This window comes from Fulmarus glacialis, unplaced genomic scaffold, assembly GCF_000690835.1.
Source record: "Fulmarus glacialis isolate BGI_N327 unplaced genomic scaffold, ASM69083v1 scaffold22322, whole genome shotgun sequence".
Taxonomy (NCBI): domain Eukaryota; kingdom Metazoa; phylum Chordata; class Aves; order Procellariiformes; family Procellariidae; genus Fulmarus; species Fulmarus glacialis.
The window spans coordinates 54,022-71,697 of NW_009196247.1; the positions used below are offsets into that span (position 1 = coordinate 54,022).

The 17,676-nt window shown below is 39.9% G+C and overlaps 1 protein-coding gene across 1 annotated transcript in view; it reads right to left on the minus strand.

The window, feature by feature from the left end:
* Positions 1–6,231, minus strand: part of CPNE4 (copine IV) — a gene marked incomplete at its 5' end in the record, with an annotated part of 55,438 nt that extends 49,207 nt beyond the window's left edge. Inside the window, one exon of the mRNA XM_009572155.1 lies at positions 6,133–6,231. Within this exon, the coding sequence (XP_009570450.1) occupies positions 6,133–6,231 (99 nt within the window). The remainder of the gene's footprint in view (positions 1–6,132) is intronic.
* Between the last annotated feature and the right edge of the window lie 11,445 nt (positions 6,232–17,676).

Sequence of the window (17,676 nt, forward strand, 5' to 3'; positions counted from 1 at the left end):
TGAATCTGAAACAGAAAGCAACCTGGTTTTAACTATGTCCTGTTCATTCAAGTATTGTTGCAAATATTGGTAATGAATGCCCAGACTATACCGCTTTGGTATTTCTTTCATACCCTGAAATTTAAACCACTGTGTGGAGAATTTCTGAATGTAAAACAAACTCCATCCACTTATTCGTCAATGAAAGTCAGCAAACTAATGCTGACACTTGTCAAGGTCGTAATCCTTTCCTTGCTGTAATGAGGAGACACAGATCCCTCAATGGGAGATGTTACTCTCTACAGTGAAGGATGCTGCCGTCCCAAACATCCCTATCCCTTCTCTTACCAAACCTTCAGAAGAGAGAGCAAACGGTGCAGCCACCCGTGCCACACACTAGCAAAGGGAAGTGGAGGTGACTAAGTGTAGGCAACCATTGTAGAACCGAAATTTGAACAGTATGTGGCTACCAATAGAGCAAGCTATTCAGAGAAAGAAATGAACGTGTCACGAGAGTTTCACATACACTAAGGCAAGAGAAATCATGGTACAGAGCAGTTCCTTTCCCTGGGACACTGTACTTGCACACCAGGACATCGGGTAGTCCTGTGAGGAAAGGACTAGAGAGCTATGGCTAAGCTTGGGTTATCATTAGCATGTTCTCTTGCCTCCCCTGCAATTCTTTTGTTTCTCTCTTGTTCCATCAGGTACAGCTGTCCAACAAACTGCATAGTTTGTAAATGACAAAGGAGGCATCACGGTCTAATGGACAGGGTGAAAAAACCCAATCGATATTAGGCAGCATTATGTCCTGCATTACCCCTTTCTGATGCCTCAAAAAAAGCAAGTCACTTTTAAGCGAACTGCAACTCCTCCTGCCCGAAAGGCTAGTTTATTCCTGCCATCCCTTGAGGCAAGAGGACAGAATGTTTTTTTGTTTTTCTCCTTCTGTCCTAGAAAGACATACACCATGGGAGACGAGCTATTTTTAACCACTATCAGAGGTTTCCTCTGGAAATTTGCACCTGGGGAACAAAGTGAAAATCAAAGCGTTTCTTGTTTCCCCAGCCAAGGCCTCCAGCCTCATCTGCGCTCCTGAGGTTGCACCACTGGTTGCCTAATCACACGGATGTGGCAGGTGCCTGACATGGCTGCACCCTCCCCTGGGGCCTCTGTTGCCCTGTCTGGGGCCAGCAGCAGCTGCTGATGTTGCAGACAGTCCTGGATGAACCTGCCTGTCTCCTGATAAAACCAGACATGGAATTGTCCACTGGTGTCAATAAACTCCTTAGCCCATTACCAAAGGCTTAAAGGTTTCAATTATTTGAAGAGCTACCTGATGCAAAGGCCCTGAGTTAGGATCATAGTCAGATACCTGGACAAACGGGGCAACCCAGCTCAGATCCCCTCAGGACCCCATCCAATCTTGTGCACCCCAGCAGCCATCCTCGCCCCCCTAAAGACACCCTGAACTTGTGGGAATGTCAGTGGAGGTGCTAAGTACAGCAGGGTTTCTTCCTCCCCTTTGCCTTTTGTGTGTGTGTGTGCGTAAACTTGTGTCCATTTCTGTGTAATACAGGAACAGATTTTTCCCTTACGTAACTCCTGTGCTGCATGGGGATCCAGGTGGTTTATGTTTCCATGACTTTTTTCTCCCCAAATCCCTCTGGTTTTATTGCCTCCATTTAAAAAAAAAACATTGTGACTTTTTTCTAATTAGTGGAGGATTTCTCTTTTCAACTATGAAAAGCTTTAATAGTCCTTAAATTTTTATCAAGCTTTTCTAATCTTGTTTTCAAATGTTTGATAGTTTAATATTAGAACACCTTATAAAACTGCCACTGTACACACATATTAAAAATATATATTATACATACATTTGGAACAAATCCTAAGCATACAATAAACTCAAAGTATTAACTAGTATTTCGCTAAAAAAAAAAAAAAAAAGTCACAAATAAGGATGGACTTGTTCTTACTGTGTTTTCTTGTGTCAAGATTATAGTGAAGGAGTAAATGATGAATTTTGGAATGATGGAAAATGTTAAATAGAAGGTTTAGAAATGCCCGCTTCAGATAGGCATTTGAACAACAGGATGTCTTTGTGCCATTTTTTATTGGTGGTCAGTATGAAAACAGGCTAGGTGTCAGAATATAACAGTCTGTGACAACAAGGTAGTTATTATGGAACAGAAATACACACCAAGCTATTATTCTGAGGTTGTTCATGATCAGGAAGTCTTCTTAAACAGCATGAATTAATTTCACCTGCACCACCAACCAAAGACCAACAAACTTTCTCAGAATTCAGTCCTTTCAGTCATTGAGAAGCAACTGTCACTCTGAAAGAGTCATAATTCAAGACCTGTGAATCTCATCCAGGACTTGGCACATTTTGGGAAGAAATTCATAAACTACACTTGCCATTCTGATCAAAACAGGTGATCAGTCATTCAGAGAAGGAATCTTCTCTCCTTCCTTCACACATTATTGGTTCAACCACTAGCAAGCTGCCAGTGCTAGATTCACACCATTTATCTAAATGATGCCTGGTCTCAAACACAGATTCCCAAGAAATCTCACAGTGGAGACAAGCCAGCAAGCCAAATATAAGCTCATCTGATCAGAGGCCGACACTCAAAACTTGGGATAATCAGTATGCAGCCCAGGGATGGAACTGAAACAGTCTTAGAAGCACCATCAACTCCTTTAAGTAAGTAGGTGACACACGTCCATCCTGACCATCTCAAGTGGTTCTGTAGCAGTTGATAGATTGGCTACAAGATCCTTTTATTTTGTAGCCAAGAGGGGGCGGTTGAAGAATGGATCAGAATACTCTGTGCTTTCTGGAGGACAAACTATGTACAAGGCAACTAAAAGGCAACTTCAAGATCCTTGTCAAGTCCTCCAGAGATGAGGTGAGCTGACGAAATGGTGAGAAGTACTAGCAGTTCACAGATGACACACAGTTCTTCCTGCTCACCAGCACAAACTACTGTGTTACTCCCACCCTTATTGCTTAATGCTTTTATGAAAACTTGTGAAGCTGATACCAACTAATACAGACATTGCTGATGGGCAGAGAGGGAGAGCCATGCCATTGGTGTAGCCTCCTTTAACAATACACAGGTTTGCAGCTGGTACTTAAGGAGAGTTCTTGGATCCCCCATCAATGATAAATGTTCCCTCTTATTCTCTCCAGTTGTTTGTGAGAGTGAAAAACCCTGGTTGACAATCACTAGGGTGTTTTTATTGTCTTTTAATTATCTTTTCACAGAACTATAGCAATGTACTGTAGCTGGCCATAAAGTCTACTGCACAAAAGAAATATAACCTAAAAAGTTTCTGTGTGTCTCCTTAGCAACTCAAACAGGGATGTCAAACCTGAGTTCTGCTCTTCACACTGGCCTCCACAGCATCTCAGATGAAATTCCAGGTTTTGGTCCTCATCTTCTACACTCACTGTTGTGATGCTGTGTGAAAGAATGCTTAACGCCATGGGCTGAAGGATGTAGTTTTATTCCTCTGACTGAAAGGATTACCAAATGGAAACCAGAACATTTTCTGGACTGAGGCTATGAAAAAGTCTCTTCTAGGAACGAAGGACTATGTCTAGTCTACTCATCTCCTCACCCACACATAATTACATTTCTCTGATGTGGTCTTCCTGCTCCTCTGCCATTCCCTCAAGGTTTACTAAACCCCCTTTATTCAAAGTAAACACTCCATTGCACATGCTGCTTCTTTGGGGAGAATAAAACTAAAGAAAAAAACTGACAAATGCTAATCACATTACTTAGTGTTGCACAAAGGATGTTGAGATAAACTATGCACTAAGATGTATTTATGGGGTCCACAGCTAATGGCATATATTGCCTTTAGCAGCAATAATTATTTCTGAAGAATAGAGAAAAAGGAGATAGTATGAGGGAGGGAGGGACAGAGAGAGAGAGAGAGAGAGAAAATAGAGAAAAAGGAGAGAGGATGAGGGAGGGAGGCACAGAGGGAGAGAAAGAGAGAAAGGGAAAGGGAAATTGCTCTCTGGCTCCCGCCACACAAGCGACCTCTCCTGTACAACACATGATGACAATACTTTTTCCATAATAACTATATGGTTTTCACCAGGATCGGCTCAAACTCCCTACTGCTTGTTCTTGCCTATCATGCTATTAGTGCTGAAGCCTGCTTTGATCAGGTGCAAGAGCTATCTAGCATGTGCATGTATTGGGCAATATTTATTAGCCACTTGAATGACGACTACCTACTACTTTATCCACTAGATCTTGTTTCCCTCTAGAATAGTCTATAAAACAAGGATTAGAAAAGAGGAGGGGGGAGAAGGACTGATTCTCACATTGGTGGCAATTGTGTCCCATGAGAACTGGCTGTAACAACAGCATTGGGTTTTGCAGGTGCAAGCCCACAGAATAACTGCACAATAACAACAGAATGAGAGCAACAAGGAAGAAATAATGCCACAACGCCTTAGGTGAGTGGAGGAGAAAAGCTGCACTTTTGCAGTGAAAAGCAGATTGCAATGTTACAGGTGAAAGACAGCCTGCCGAATGGCAAATGGCCGGCCCTTAGAAAGAGAAAGGTTCAGGCACTTAAAGCATTGTGCAACATTAAAACATTCCTGGACAGCACTCTGATACTGCAGTGTCAACCTAGAACAAGAATTGACAAATGGCTGTACTAACTTCTTATGCCTCTGAAAGAGTAACCATCCTTTTCGCTAGCTGAGGATGAAAAGAGCACACTGTCTCTCCATCATAAGAAAGAATATATATTTTATCCTTCACAGCCATTCCTAGCACTCTGGACTGCAAGTCTCTTGTCTTGGCCAACAAGCTGTCTGTTTGGGAAGGACTGTGATGCTCTTTTGAAGACATTTAGATTGGAAATACACCCCCTTTACCACTCTCACACAGTCCCTTTCCAGCCACAGGTATTTGTATACAAAATTGGAGTGTTGTCACATCACTGGCCTTGTTAATGTTCCTCACTCTGGAATCTGTTTACCTCTTTAGGTAGGTTTTATTTCCACTCAAATTCAGTTTGGTTTAAGTTTTGATCCTCTGACTTAATTTGAGAGAACAAAACAGGGTTTCATTTACACTCAGGTTCTGTTCAGAAGTTATTTATAATGGGTTAATATATGACTGATATATATCAAGAGTATTTTACACACATGAGCAACATTTGTTAAACTCTAGGTTATTCTAAGAACATCAGTACAAAATATCTAGAAGAATCATAAAATCTTCCTGACCTATGGATAGCCTGACTGCTTACCATTTATTAAACACCTTTTGACTCTTTATTAGCTTTCTATTAACACATTATAAACAGAACCTTAATATAAAGCCCAAATAAAGCTTATTAGGCATTTATGTTTGGTTTTGAGATCACCATGAAGCAGTGAATACAAATTATCAGCAGATTAGAAAGTCAACATTTTTAACTCCCCCCCCGAGAATTTATCAAAATTAACACCTTCAAGAGTAAGTAACAATAGGAAATGACAATTTCTGGAATTAGAGATGCCAAATCATTTATCATATTCAATAATTACCATCAATTTCAATTTGAAAAGATCAGGCTGACATAAAGAAGTTAAATTATTGATAAGCTAACATTTCATTTTCCCTTAGGACTGTAATTCATGAGATATTTAGGAAACTGATTAGTTTCATCATGATGGGTTCAAGTTAGAGCTGGCAGCAGTGAATGCAGCACATGAGAAATGGAGAAAGACGGAGAATGACCCTCACCCAGTAAGGGCCGTTAGGCCAGTAGGGAAATGCTTTGAGTGACCAGACTGGGCATCTGCTTTGCCGTAACAGCAGAGCACCTCAGAGAAACCATGTGCTTGGGCTCAAAGGAAATAAATCTTAGCAGAAAGAAATGCCTGTAGAATGTGAACTAGAAAAAGACCCTAAGTATTTCAGGCATGGAAGTACAGGAAAGGCTGCTTTTTGCATTTTCAGATTATCATGTCCAGATAACAGTAAAACCTATGGGAGAGATCAACACAGCAACTAACTTCTGACAGACGATGAGGCAATGTCACTTGCTTTATTACAGGATTGTTTGAGGAACACTGCTCTACAAAGCTTACATATTGAGATTGCTTGGGTGGTTTCCACTCACCTGTCTTCCTTCCATAGCTCCTCGCATTTCCTTGAAAGTCGAGCTAAATTCTCCAATGAAGTCATGCTTTCCGTTGGAATCCCAGTCCCAAACTATGCACTGGGGAGGCAAAGGGGAAAAGAACAAAAGAGCACATTTTTCTTCAGATAGAAAGGAGAAATTATTATATGCTTTGGGTGGAGTGTTTTATCTAGAAGGAAATTACAAGACATATTAAAAACATATTCTTGTCCAGATCAAAATGAAATGACAAGTGGAATCTCAACACAGCTTGCTACTGACATGTGTGTTATGGAGTTGGCTGATGAAAGCAAGTTCATGTATTTTAGAAAGAAAAGATTTCTTGACTCCATCTTTTTGCTAGGTGTAAAAATACAGGATTATGTGTATTTGCATGTTCATGGTCAAATGGTGTCCTGAATTAAGACTAACTTACCTCACTGAAGTGCTTTACAAATATAGATTAATATTCGAAACACTAGTTGCCGTGGGCAAACATTACCATTCTCATTTTTACAGTCAGTGAAGGTGAGACAATGATTACAGAGATAATTTTCTGAAATGGCTTTGAATTTATTCACGTCAGTGTTTGATGCCCATATTTTGGCTGTTTTCCAGTGTTGCTCAACACTGACTATTCAACCAAGCCTTGCTGGTAGTCATTCCTAAATTCATGCATAAACATGAATATCTCAATGAGTTTGAGCTGTGAGAATTTTATTTTACAGACATTGCTAAACACAATTCAGCTAGCCAAGACTGAAGCACATAGCAATAACTACATGCTTTGCTAAATATTAATTTTAAAACTGGTCCAAAGACAACAAAGGGGCTCACAACTTTAAAGAACAAAATCCCGAAGTCAGCCTCATGGTGTCCCTAGATAAAGCTTGCATACATTGACAGAATCAGGAGGCCTTTACTGAAAATGTCCTGCTAGAAAATATCTCTCTCTCTTTTTTTTTTTAAAAGCAGAAATGCCTCAAAGCCATCTGCACTGCTGCATGAGGAGTGCACTGACATTTGGCTATGAGATGACTTTGGGGGTAACTTTGACTTCGTCCTGAGGGTCAGGGTCATCTAGGTCTATGCATGGGTATGGGCTGAGGACTGGACTGGTGGAAGTAGTGGAGGAGCTCCCTGCTGAGAAAGGCACGAATGAAACATAACTGGGGGTGGTGGGGCAACAATAGTGGGGTACCAGGCTTAACAACAGTGGGTTTTATCAGGCCACTTTGTCTCAACGAGGCTCAGTGCTTTTAACCCAGCACTGGTGGTCAGACAACACAAGAGGAAGAGTGAGGTTTGCTCCTCAGAAAGTCCTCAAGCCATTTGAAGTTTGCTTGGTCCAAAGGGGCACTTTGAGCTCACCCAGAAGGCAACTGATATCACTGGATCTCGACTGGATCTTGAATATTAAATATTTCCAGAAAGGCATTTTATTGAAACTGACTTCCATGTCCACCAGCTACGCTTTCTAACCAGCCTGAATAATCCAGTCAAAGCTGGTATGTGAGCACTGTGGCCAATCCCTTTTTACTGGACCACCAAACCAGTGGTTTGTAAATTCACTTTGAGGGTAGGGGGAAAGACTCTATAGAAAGCTTGAGATATGGGCAAAATGACTGAATTCTTTGAGTGAGAGCAAACGGACAAAAAAAGTTTCAGGAGAAAGACTATCTAAACCAACTTAACTCACTCCAGGCAGAGTCTCTCACAAAGTCAGCCTTAATGGGTGTTCAACACCTAACATCCTCCCACCACAGCAGTTAATAAACAGCCTCTTCCACACAAATGTTTGTCCATGTGAGGTCCATTGACTTGAAGCATAGGTAGGGAGATATTTGATTTTGTCGTGGTTTAACCCCAGTCGGCAACCAAGCACCATACAGCTGCTCGCTCACCCTCCCCCCATGGTGGGATCGGGGAGAGAATCAGAAGGGCAAAAGTAAGAAAACTCGTGGGTTGAGATAAGAACAGTTTAATGATTGAAATAAAATAAAATAAAATAAAGTAATAATAATAAATCGTAATGAAAAGGAAAACAACAAAAAGAGAGAGAAACAAAACGCAGGGAAAAAAGTGATGTAACTGCTCACCACCCACTGACCGATGCCCAGCCAGTCCCTGAGCAGCGATCGCTGCCTCCTGACCAACGCCCCCCAGTTTATATACTGAGCATGACGTCATATGGTATGGAATACCCTGTTGGCCAGTTTGGGTCAGCTGTCCTGGCTATGCTCCCTCCCAGCTTCTTGTGTACCTGGCAGAGCACGGGAAGCCAAGAAGTCCTTGACTTAGTGTAAGCACTGCTTAGCAACAACTAAAACATCAGTGTGTTATCAACATTATTCTCATGCTAAATCCAAAACACAGCACTATACCAGCTACTAGGAGGAAAATTAACTCTATCCCAGCTGAAACCAGGACAGATCTCTATATCTAAGCCAGTTACTTGAATTTATTATGCTGTTAAGTGCCCAGGCACCTTATTTGCCTTTGTAGAAGCAACACAGGTGGTGATTTCACTAAATTCATACCCAGGACTCCTCCAGGCAGTATACCACCACCACTCATGTTATCATTCAGGTTCCTTTTTTTTTATGATTACTCTAGCTTTCTTTTGAACTTTCAACACTGTTCCACTTAGCCCCAGGAAGAGATTTGGTTCAATGCAAGGGAAATTTCTTTGATCCATATAGAAGATGTGCAGTAGAGGTACAAAGGACTGCTCATAGGGAAAAAGCATATCTCTTATTGCTACAGATGTTAATCAGTTGAAACAGTTCACTGGTCAGGCAAAGACCTGGTTCTTGAGCCCTCTGTTACTTTTCCATCCTATCACCTGCAATTTTGCTTACTTTTTTTTATGCAGGGATCCCAGACAAGAGGAAGATGTCCAGATCAAAAAGTGAAAATATTTTGCTCTAAGACTTGGAGATCCTTTTTAGAAGCTTTGACATTGGCGGGGTGGGTGGAAGGTAGAGGGAAAAGCGGGGGGAGTGTTTGTTTATAGGCTAAATTTTATACAACAGTAATCAAATGAGAGTGGGTTTCTGGTTCTGATAGTGGTAATGTTGCCTGGAACAAAAACTAGACACAGTATTTTCATCACTAACAGCCCTGGCAAATTCTTTATGATGAAATCTTCAGTGCTTATTATCAACTGCAATTTTTAGATAAGCTGGTAACAAAAAAAGACCAAGAAAAAATAATCTAATTTACAACAAAACCCTGAAACTGTTTTTGTTTCACAGAGCTTGAAACAGCTTCTTTTTCTTTTTCTGTGAAACTTCTTGTTAATATAAATTAGTCAATTTTTATTGAAATTACTTTCTAAATATTTCATGAAAAAATGGATTTCACAGATGAAGCATGACTTTAAATGTTGGTGGTTTTTTTTTTTTTTTTTTTCCCTGTAATGATTGTGGAAATTATTTAAGATCCTAAAAGTAACACTAAGTAAAAAGATTTGTCAAAATGTCATACCAAAATTGATATAAATGTGCAAAAAGTATAGTTTTAGTAATGCTGGCAACTTTTAAAAAAATGCTTTTGAAAAAATGGCTATTTCACAAAGAACAAAACCAACCCTTATTGTGAAATTTTCCAACCAGATTTACTTTTCAGGTTCTGTATTTAAACTCTGTTGGAGCATAAATACAAGAACAGACCCAAGGTTATCAGAGACCTCCAGAAAAAGGTACTTCAAAAAATTTCTGTTAGGATGCTAACTCTTATGAAGAGGGAAAAGCTCTGAGTGCTGATCTGCGGTTAGAATTTTAACTGGAGATGAGCAAAGTTAAATTGCATTTAAAATGTCCACCCAAAAAGGATCCAACTGCTTGTTTCTTTCAAGCTAGAGGTTTTCTAACTTTAGCTTTCAGAAAGCCAGATGGTACTTTAATCTTCATATTGGCTTCAAGGAAAAGACAAACAATTACAGTATTATCTCAGTGCCATTTGCACAATTAGAGCTACGGGAGAAAGGGGGTTCCTGCAAGTACATCCATTACGACCTCCTTTTTTTTCAGAGTTTCACATCTGGCCATAGAAATTAAATGTTACTCTCTGAAAAACACATTGTACACAGTAATGATTCTGCATTTCAGCTCTATGTGAAAAGTATTTCTGGAACATACAAATACTGGGGTCCAGAAGTTTTTATAAAAACCCACTCAGACAGATAAAATAAGCAGGGAAGGACCTTTGCAAATAATCCAGAATCAGGTAAAGACCAGAGGTGATAATCAAAGGATTATTTCCCTATGAAATACTTCAAAGTTGTTTTTTTCTTTTAAGAAGTCTCAATGTGCTTTTCAAATCAAATCCTCCATAAATCATCCTTTATCTTTAGGCAAACCTTAATGTGTTCTTTGGGTCTGTACTCTTACAGGTTGCTTAAGCAGATGATTAACAGTATACCTGCACTCTATTAGAAGTCTCATTAATTTAAGAAGGCTTTCCATATGCTTAATTTTAAACACTGGTAAATCAGTGTTCAGATAACTGGTGAAAGAATTCCATCTCCTACCTATTGGTTACAAGCTCAAATGCAGGGAATAAAAACTTCTGTCTAATGCTGCATGATGATGGAATAGTGCTGACTGGAATGATGGAGAACATTTTCCACTCCTGCATGGTCCTTCCTCCCTCCCCAAAATACCTGCTGACTGCAAGGAGAGGGAACACTGCTTCAGGCCCTCTCAAAGAAAGGTGCTATGCCTGATAGAGCTAACCAGTAGACCCAGTCAAGAGGACATCAGAGGATCACTTCTGGGCATCCACATCTTCATTCCTTCACCTTTTTTTGAAAATGCCACAAAATGAAAGATTCCCTTTCAGGCTGAAATTGAACTTCTCACTGGAGAAAGGAGGGAGAAAGGTCCATTTTACAAAGAAAAAGATATCTCAGGTGGATGCAGATGGAAATTTTCCCTGGTTTTATTTCTGTTCAGCTTTTTCACCAAATGTAGATTTTGGCAATATTCTCACTACAAAGGGAACTTCCGAGCAGCACGCAGGAAAAATTGCATTGGCACTGGAGCTACAACAGCACAGGCTTCTCTTGGTGAATTTCCTAATGCTTCCTAGAAGATGACAGCTAGATTAATCTTGCTACCTCTGCGTGAGCAAAAAAACTCACTTGCACAATTTCTGATTTTAATTATATTTCACAAAAATATAATCTGGACCATCCTCCAGCTCCAGCCAATACTGATGTTCTGTGATGTGATGATGCCTAGGTAAGAAATAAACCAACTTCTGTATCCAGGTCTCCCACAGAGTGAGGCAGTTTTCCTGTTTGATAATTCAGCAGCAAAAAAGGAATTCCTACTTCAGATCCAGATCATATGATCCAAACTCAAGCATTATTTTTTTGAAGATTAATTTCCATGATCTGACTTGAGACAAGAAAGTGGTGTTCCAAGTCTCAATATAAGAGTCAGAACATGTTTTCACTAAGCAAAATTCTAGTACAATTGTCATAAAATAATTCTTCCTATGCTCACCATCCTACCTAGCTTTAACCACAAGGATAACTAAGAGAAAAGACTGACTACTGTAAATATGCGTTTGTGTGTGGGTGTCTGTAGATTATTTTCCCAATATACCTTCGGGGAAATGCTTCAAGTGATTTGTCCCCATTATGTTGTCACAATGAGAGAACTATCATATATAGCACCTTTGGGCAGGGGTAATGGAGAGACTTGTAACTTAACCTTGCAATTTATGAACCAGCCCAAAACACGCTCCGAAGGTTAGTTTTTAAAAGACTGACAGTGAGTCTTATGACTAAATCCTATCTGGAGGCAGCTGACAGGCAGACCACGGAAATGTACTTCTTGAAAATAATCCATTTAAATTTCCCTCAGCTGGCCAGACACGGCAGATTATAGCATGCACAAAGCCAGCAAAAACCAGAAAATTCCCAGTCTTGCCAGCCTGAGTTTCTCCAGGTCTGCAGATGCTCAAAGTCCAATTATGAAATGTTAGCATGGCTTGTGCTGGTACTACCTTGCCACCTAGTTGGAGAGGCACAGTGTTGGACAGCCCTCCTGACAACATAAGAGATTACTTAACTTAAAATGCTTCACTAACTTGCAGTCAAAAGATACTGGCTTGGGTGGGAGAGAAGACCAAATCCTTGGCCACTGTCCAGCTGCTCTATGGTAGCAGAAGAGCAAAACAGCCAGAAAGGCAGCAGCCTCGAGCAGCCAGAGTGGTCCCTTGAATAGCAGGCTCCCTACTCTGATCTGGCTCTGATGCAGGTGAAATCCTAGTTCATATATTGCATTAAAAAGGGGATTTCTCTGTGTGTTGTTACTTCAGTGTCTATCCCCTGACACTCAATAAGGAGTGGAAGGGATACCTTTCAAGGAAGAGAATTATCTTTGTCCATTAATTGCCTGTAGTCCCTAGCTAGGTGTTTGTTCCCCTTGCTAGGGGAACTGAACAAGAGTGGTTTAAATTCTGAACAGAAAGCGTCTTGGATGGCTTTTCCTTGCATTTCTGTGAAACAAGGTATCTTGTGGTTAGGCAAGAAGGAGAATGCTCGGTTTTGGACCTGAATGTAATAAATTACAGCCCAGTCAGTTATAAAGTTCTTACCATTCAACTCTCAACTAAAATAACATCACAATAATTTTTAGGTAGAGTTTATATACTATCTCTCAAAGAAACGAAGTTCTTGAGGCAAATGTCAGTGACCTGCTCTACTTCTAGAATCACTCTGAGCTGCAGGTGGTATGAGGTGGCAAGAGACTACATACAGAAACTCTTCTTTGGTTCATTCTCTAGGATCAATGACAACATTAAAAAAAAAAAAAAAAAAAAGACCCAGAAAAGCCAAACAGAAAAGGTGAAAAAAAATCTCAGAAAAAAATTGACTTCATCATCAAAGTGATTTTTCTGGAACAGTCTGTCTCTCATCAGGGTTATTATTACTTGATAACGAAGTAAACCTCCTACTGTACCTCCCTGAAGTATATGTACCCCACTTGGAATACTTCAAAGAAGGTCTTTTTATAGGAAGGCCTTTATCCACTACCTACCCACTCTCCCCACTTCGGTATGAGAAAAGCTATGCAAAACCTTCAGTACAAAAGCTAAAATTCTTCAAGTTATCCTGTTTCTGTAGTCATGATGTTCCAAGGCCAAATTCTACATTATACACGTCACAACCCTGGGTTACGTGCTGGAGAATAACTGTACAGAAATTTAGTCTTTCCTGCTGTATGTGAAATTCTTCACTCTGTTTTTTTTTCATCCAAGCTGGTCATCACAGTTTTCTCTTTTCACTAGTTGTGCTTCTCCAAAAAGTTAAAATAAACTCTTTAGGCTCAGATTTCAGATTTCCTCTGAAGTTGGGCTCCAGTGAGAATAGAGTGAACCAGCTGAAATGAACCAACGTTTCTTGCAAGCCTCTCACTGGCTGAAGTAAAGCCTTCTTCAGAGCACTATAGATAAAATATTTGAACTTTTTCCTTTCAGAAAGATTAACTCAATTCTTCAAACTAAACTACCCGAAAGAAACTGGACTAATGGGGGAAAAATTGCTCATACCCTACACTATTAGGCTATGTACAGCCTCTGTGAAGCCAACCTAGAAGCAACTTTCAAAGTTTTCTTCTTGACTACAGAGCCTCATTCTTTTCGAAAACTACATCTTCTGTTCTGCTGAATTTGAATGGACTATACTCATCAGTCCACCAGCACAGCAGAGTTTGCCCCATAAGCACTAGGTGAAATCCTGGCTCCGTTGCAGGCTATGAGACTTTTCCCATTAACTTCAACAAGTGCCAGGATTTCATCAATACCTTTGTGCCTCCTGTACATAGATGGCGGTAATTGATATGTTAGAAGTTGACAGGGTTGTATTGGATTCAGATCCTTTGCCTATTGAAGGAGACTTGAGACAGACTCTCATTGATAGCTTCCTCTTGGTTAATGATGAGTGATTCAGCATTCCCTTCGACACGCTGCAGTAAGTATAGCACACAAGACACAGTCAAAACACAAAGAAAAATAATCTTCCTGTGGATCTAAACACATGGGAAGTTTGGTTTTAAAATTATCTGCTTGGGAGAGAAGAGTGAAGGGAAGGAGAATTCTTATTTTTCTACAAAAAGTGGCAGGTCCTCTGATTCAGGATCAGTGTGAGTGAGTCATATTTTATCGACAGCTGTGACATGACACCAGCCTAAGCCTATTTCACTTCTTGCCAAATGAAAACAGGGACTGTTTACAGAACCATCATCACCAAGCCAGTCTCTCTACACCACCACCGGAGATTTGAGCGCATCGGCAGTGACTCAGCAATGACGGGCAGCCTCACAGTTGGATGTTACCTCTTCTTGACAGCTCACAGCATGTAACAACCATCAGGGTCATTTCAAAACCAATTACTTAAAACCATAGCTTGTTGATTACCCTTATTTGTACTACAAGGATGCCTAGGAGCCTCAAACATAGATCTTTCACCCTGTTCAGTGCTGACAAATGAACCCCAGAGGTATTTCTCTGAAACACAGAAATATGCTGTAAGTTACATCATTTGAAGGACAACTTGTAACTGGATTTTCAATGACTCTGTAGGTTTTGATGGTGACAACGTAAATAAGCTTCTACTTTGCAGTCACAGTTAGGTTTATGCAACAAAATCCTCAGTATATATACAAGAAACTGTGCAGTTACTAACCAGGTTCAGCATGGACGTGAATGCACACTTTCATTTGTGCACTGGCCTAAAATAGAGGTCTGTGTAGTTGTAATGCATGCCTATAAATTTATTAGAAACCACACTTTCTTTATGTTAAGGGCGAAGAACTCCATGTTAATTACAACATTTCTTTTTTTGTATTTCCTCATCCAAAACACCCCTAGCAACTTAATATGCAACACAGAAATGGGACAATTTTTCAGTATCCTGCTTGTGTTCATGAAGACTTAGCTGTCCAACAAATGAGAGAGCAGGCTGAAGCATTTTTAAAACAAATATAAAATGGTGACTTTCCATCTCAATCAATGAGATTCCAGTTTTTGAGCCTATGTCTTTAGCCTAATAGTCTATAACATAATGTGCAACTTTTTTCACATATGAGATGATAAACACAAAACCAATAGCAAAACATAATAACAGCAAAACTTTGTGCAAACACTACCCTAAGGCTCCTGTTGTGAGACCATCAATATATCTCAGGTAGTTTTCTCCATGAGTATCCCTCCTTTTAGTTCACAGTCTGTTCTGTACCTATGCAAAAGAATGTGTCTTCCAAAACTTTTGTGAGAGCTGATAAACTAGTGTACTGACCCAGTAGTGCCTCCTCTCATAACCAACATGTGTCTGAGATTTCCGCTCATCTAACTAACAATTCCCTGCATACCAAAAAAAGGCATTGCTCATCGGCTGGCCTCTCTGATGTATCTACTGGAGAAGCTGCAGGCACAACAGTGAAATTTATCAAAAAGCACATCAAAAAGCTCTCAGACAGAACAAGACTCTATCCAGTTCCCACTGTCTACTCTCAGTTACTAAAAAAACCTCAAGTTAGCTTTATCTTGCACTCTGAAAGTCAGCAGATAAAAATCAACCATTGCCTTATATCTCAAGCAGGAAAGGAAGATGATGATACTTGGCAGAAAGCGTATAAAATGCTCTTCCCCGCCAGAGCAGCATGAATCTGTCCCCAAACACCACTTGTAATAATGATGAGTGTTTATACAAAGTGACTGATTACACTGTTCTTTCTGTTGTCAATCAGTGGGGGAGTTAATTACACGTCTCTTGAATATCATTGCAAAAGAGTGACCTGGCAAACAGCACTGGGTTTAATGGCCCTGAACTGGTCACTCCATTCAGTGGATGATACCACAGCATAAACATCAGTGGAGGTGAATCTTCCCAATTACGGATCATTTATAAAACTAAGACCGGTAGAGGTTTCAAACATGGAAAGTTTTTAGTATAAAGTGGACAAGAAATCAATTAACAAACGTGAAGCAATTCTAAATGTTTATTAAAACAATATTCTAAACCATGTTTCCTATGGAAAATGAAGAGATGAAATACTTAGATTTCTAGGTTAAGCAGAGACACAGTGCATAGGCCACTATAACTGAAATGGCTAAAGTAACATAAAAGGTCAAGATTAAAGGTTAAACCTAAGCTTAATTTAAGGGTAAAGGTCTGAGAATAAAGGTCACAGTTCCTTATCTCATATTCACATACTGGATTTTTTAAATCCATCCTTGTAAAACTTCTACTGAATATTTTGCACTTGTTATTGCAGTCATCACTGGGTGTAAATGGTCTCATTTCTGGTGGGTTTTTTGTTGTTGTTCTGAGCTTGAGTTAGTACCTTCACACAGACACACTGTTGTTTCAAGGTGAACCCTCCATATATCTCCTCTTGATTAGTGCACAGATTACGTACTTAAAAACAAAACCTCCAGCCTTTTTCAGCACTGCTTTTAAGTTAGTTTTCTGGCCAGACTCTTATTTTATCTCCTATGTTGTATTTAGTGTTGAATTCATCTCCTGTATGGATGCTGAAAGCATCTCCACGAAGAATCTAAAACCCTGCACTGCCACAAGCTCCCGCGGCAATGTATCGTCAAAGATTTCCAGTAAGAGTTAAATTAAGATCATGACATGGTGTCTGTACCTTTCAAAAAAGATTACATATCAGCTAAATAGCAGATATTTTCCTGTTTCTGGGAAGCTTACGAACAGGCTAAAACTGTGAAACAGTAACACTGTTGACATATACAATATTTTTTATGTAACTGCTCAGATCTTCGTTTTTTTGTACACGTACAGTAACCTACTTTCTGGTTTTTGTTCTTGACTGGGTAGAAAATAAGACTTTAACAGATTACATTAACTGCCTGTCTAAATCTATACAGAATTCCTTTCCTATTTGTATTCCCCTTGTATCCATTCAAGTATTTAATAAATGTTCTCCATAATTACGAGTTCTCAGTAACTGCTCTATATTTTCCGGGTTTCTCTCTTCCCATAACAACGGATGTGACACTTCTTATAAGCAAACACGCTGTATGGTGGGGTGGGCGAGCTCACTGGGAAAACTGGCACATGAACAGGGAGCTCTTGCGTTTGCCAATCAGGCTTGTTTCCAACATCTCTTGAAACTCAGGAGGGAACAGACTGGAAACCCAAGGTGCCCAGCACCACAGTTACCCTAGATGACTGGCAAACGTGAAGGTATGGGAATATATGGATGGGTTGAACACAGCAGTCTCTTCTGAAAGAACATTTTGTAAAGATAGGGGCATGGAAGGAAGGCAGAAAATCTGTGGCAGAAAATATGTTGCGGAAAATAGAACCACTGAGGTTTCCATATGGGTGAAATGATCTAGAAACCAGATGAAAGCGTAAGGCTAGCGAGGTAACTGAGTAGTTTGCTATAGCATCTGGTGAGGCCAGATTCTTCCCCTATGGAAAAGATGAGACACTGTGGAATATACATGTATATCATAATGTAGTATACTATAATATATATATTAAAATATAATATTAAT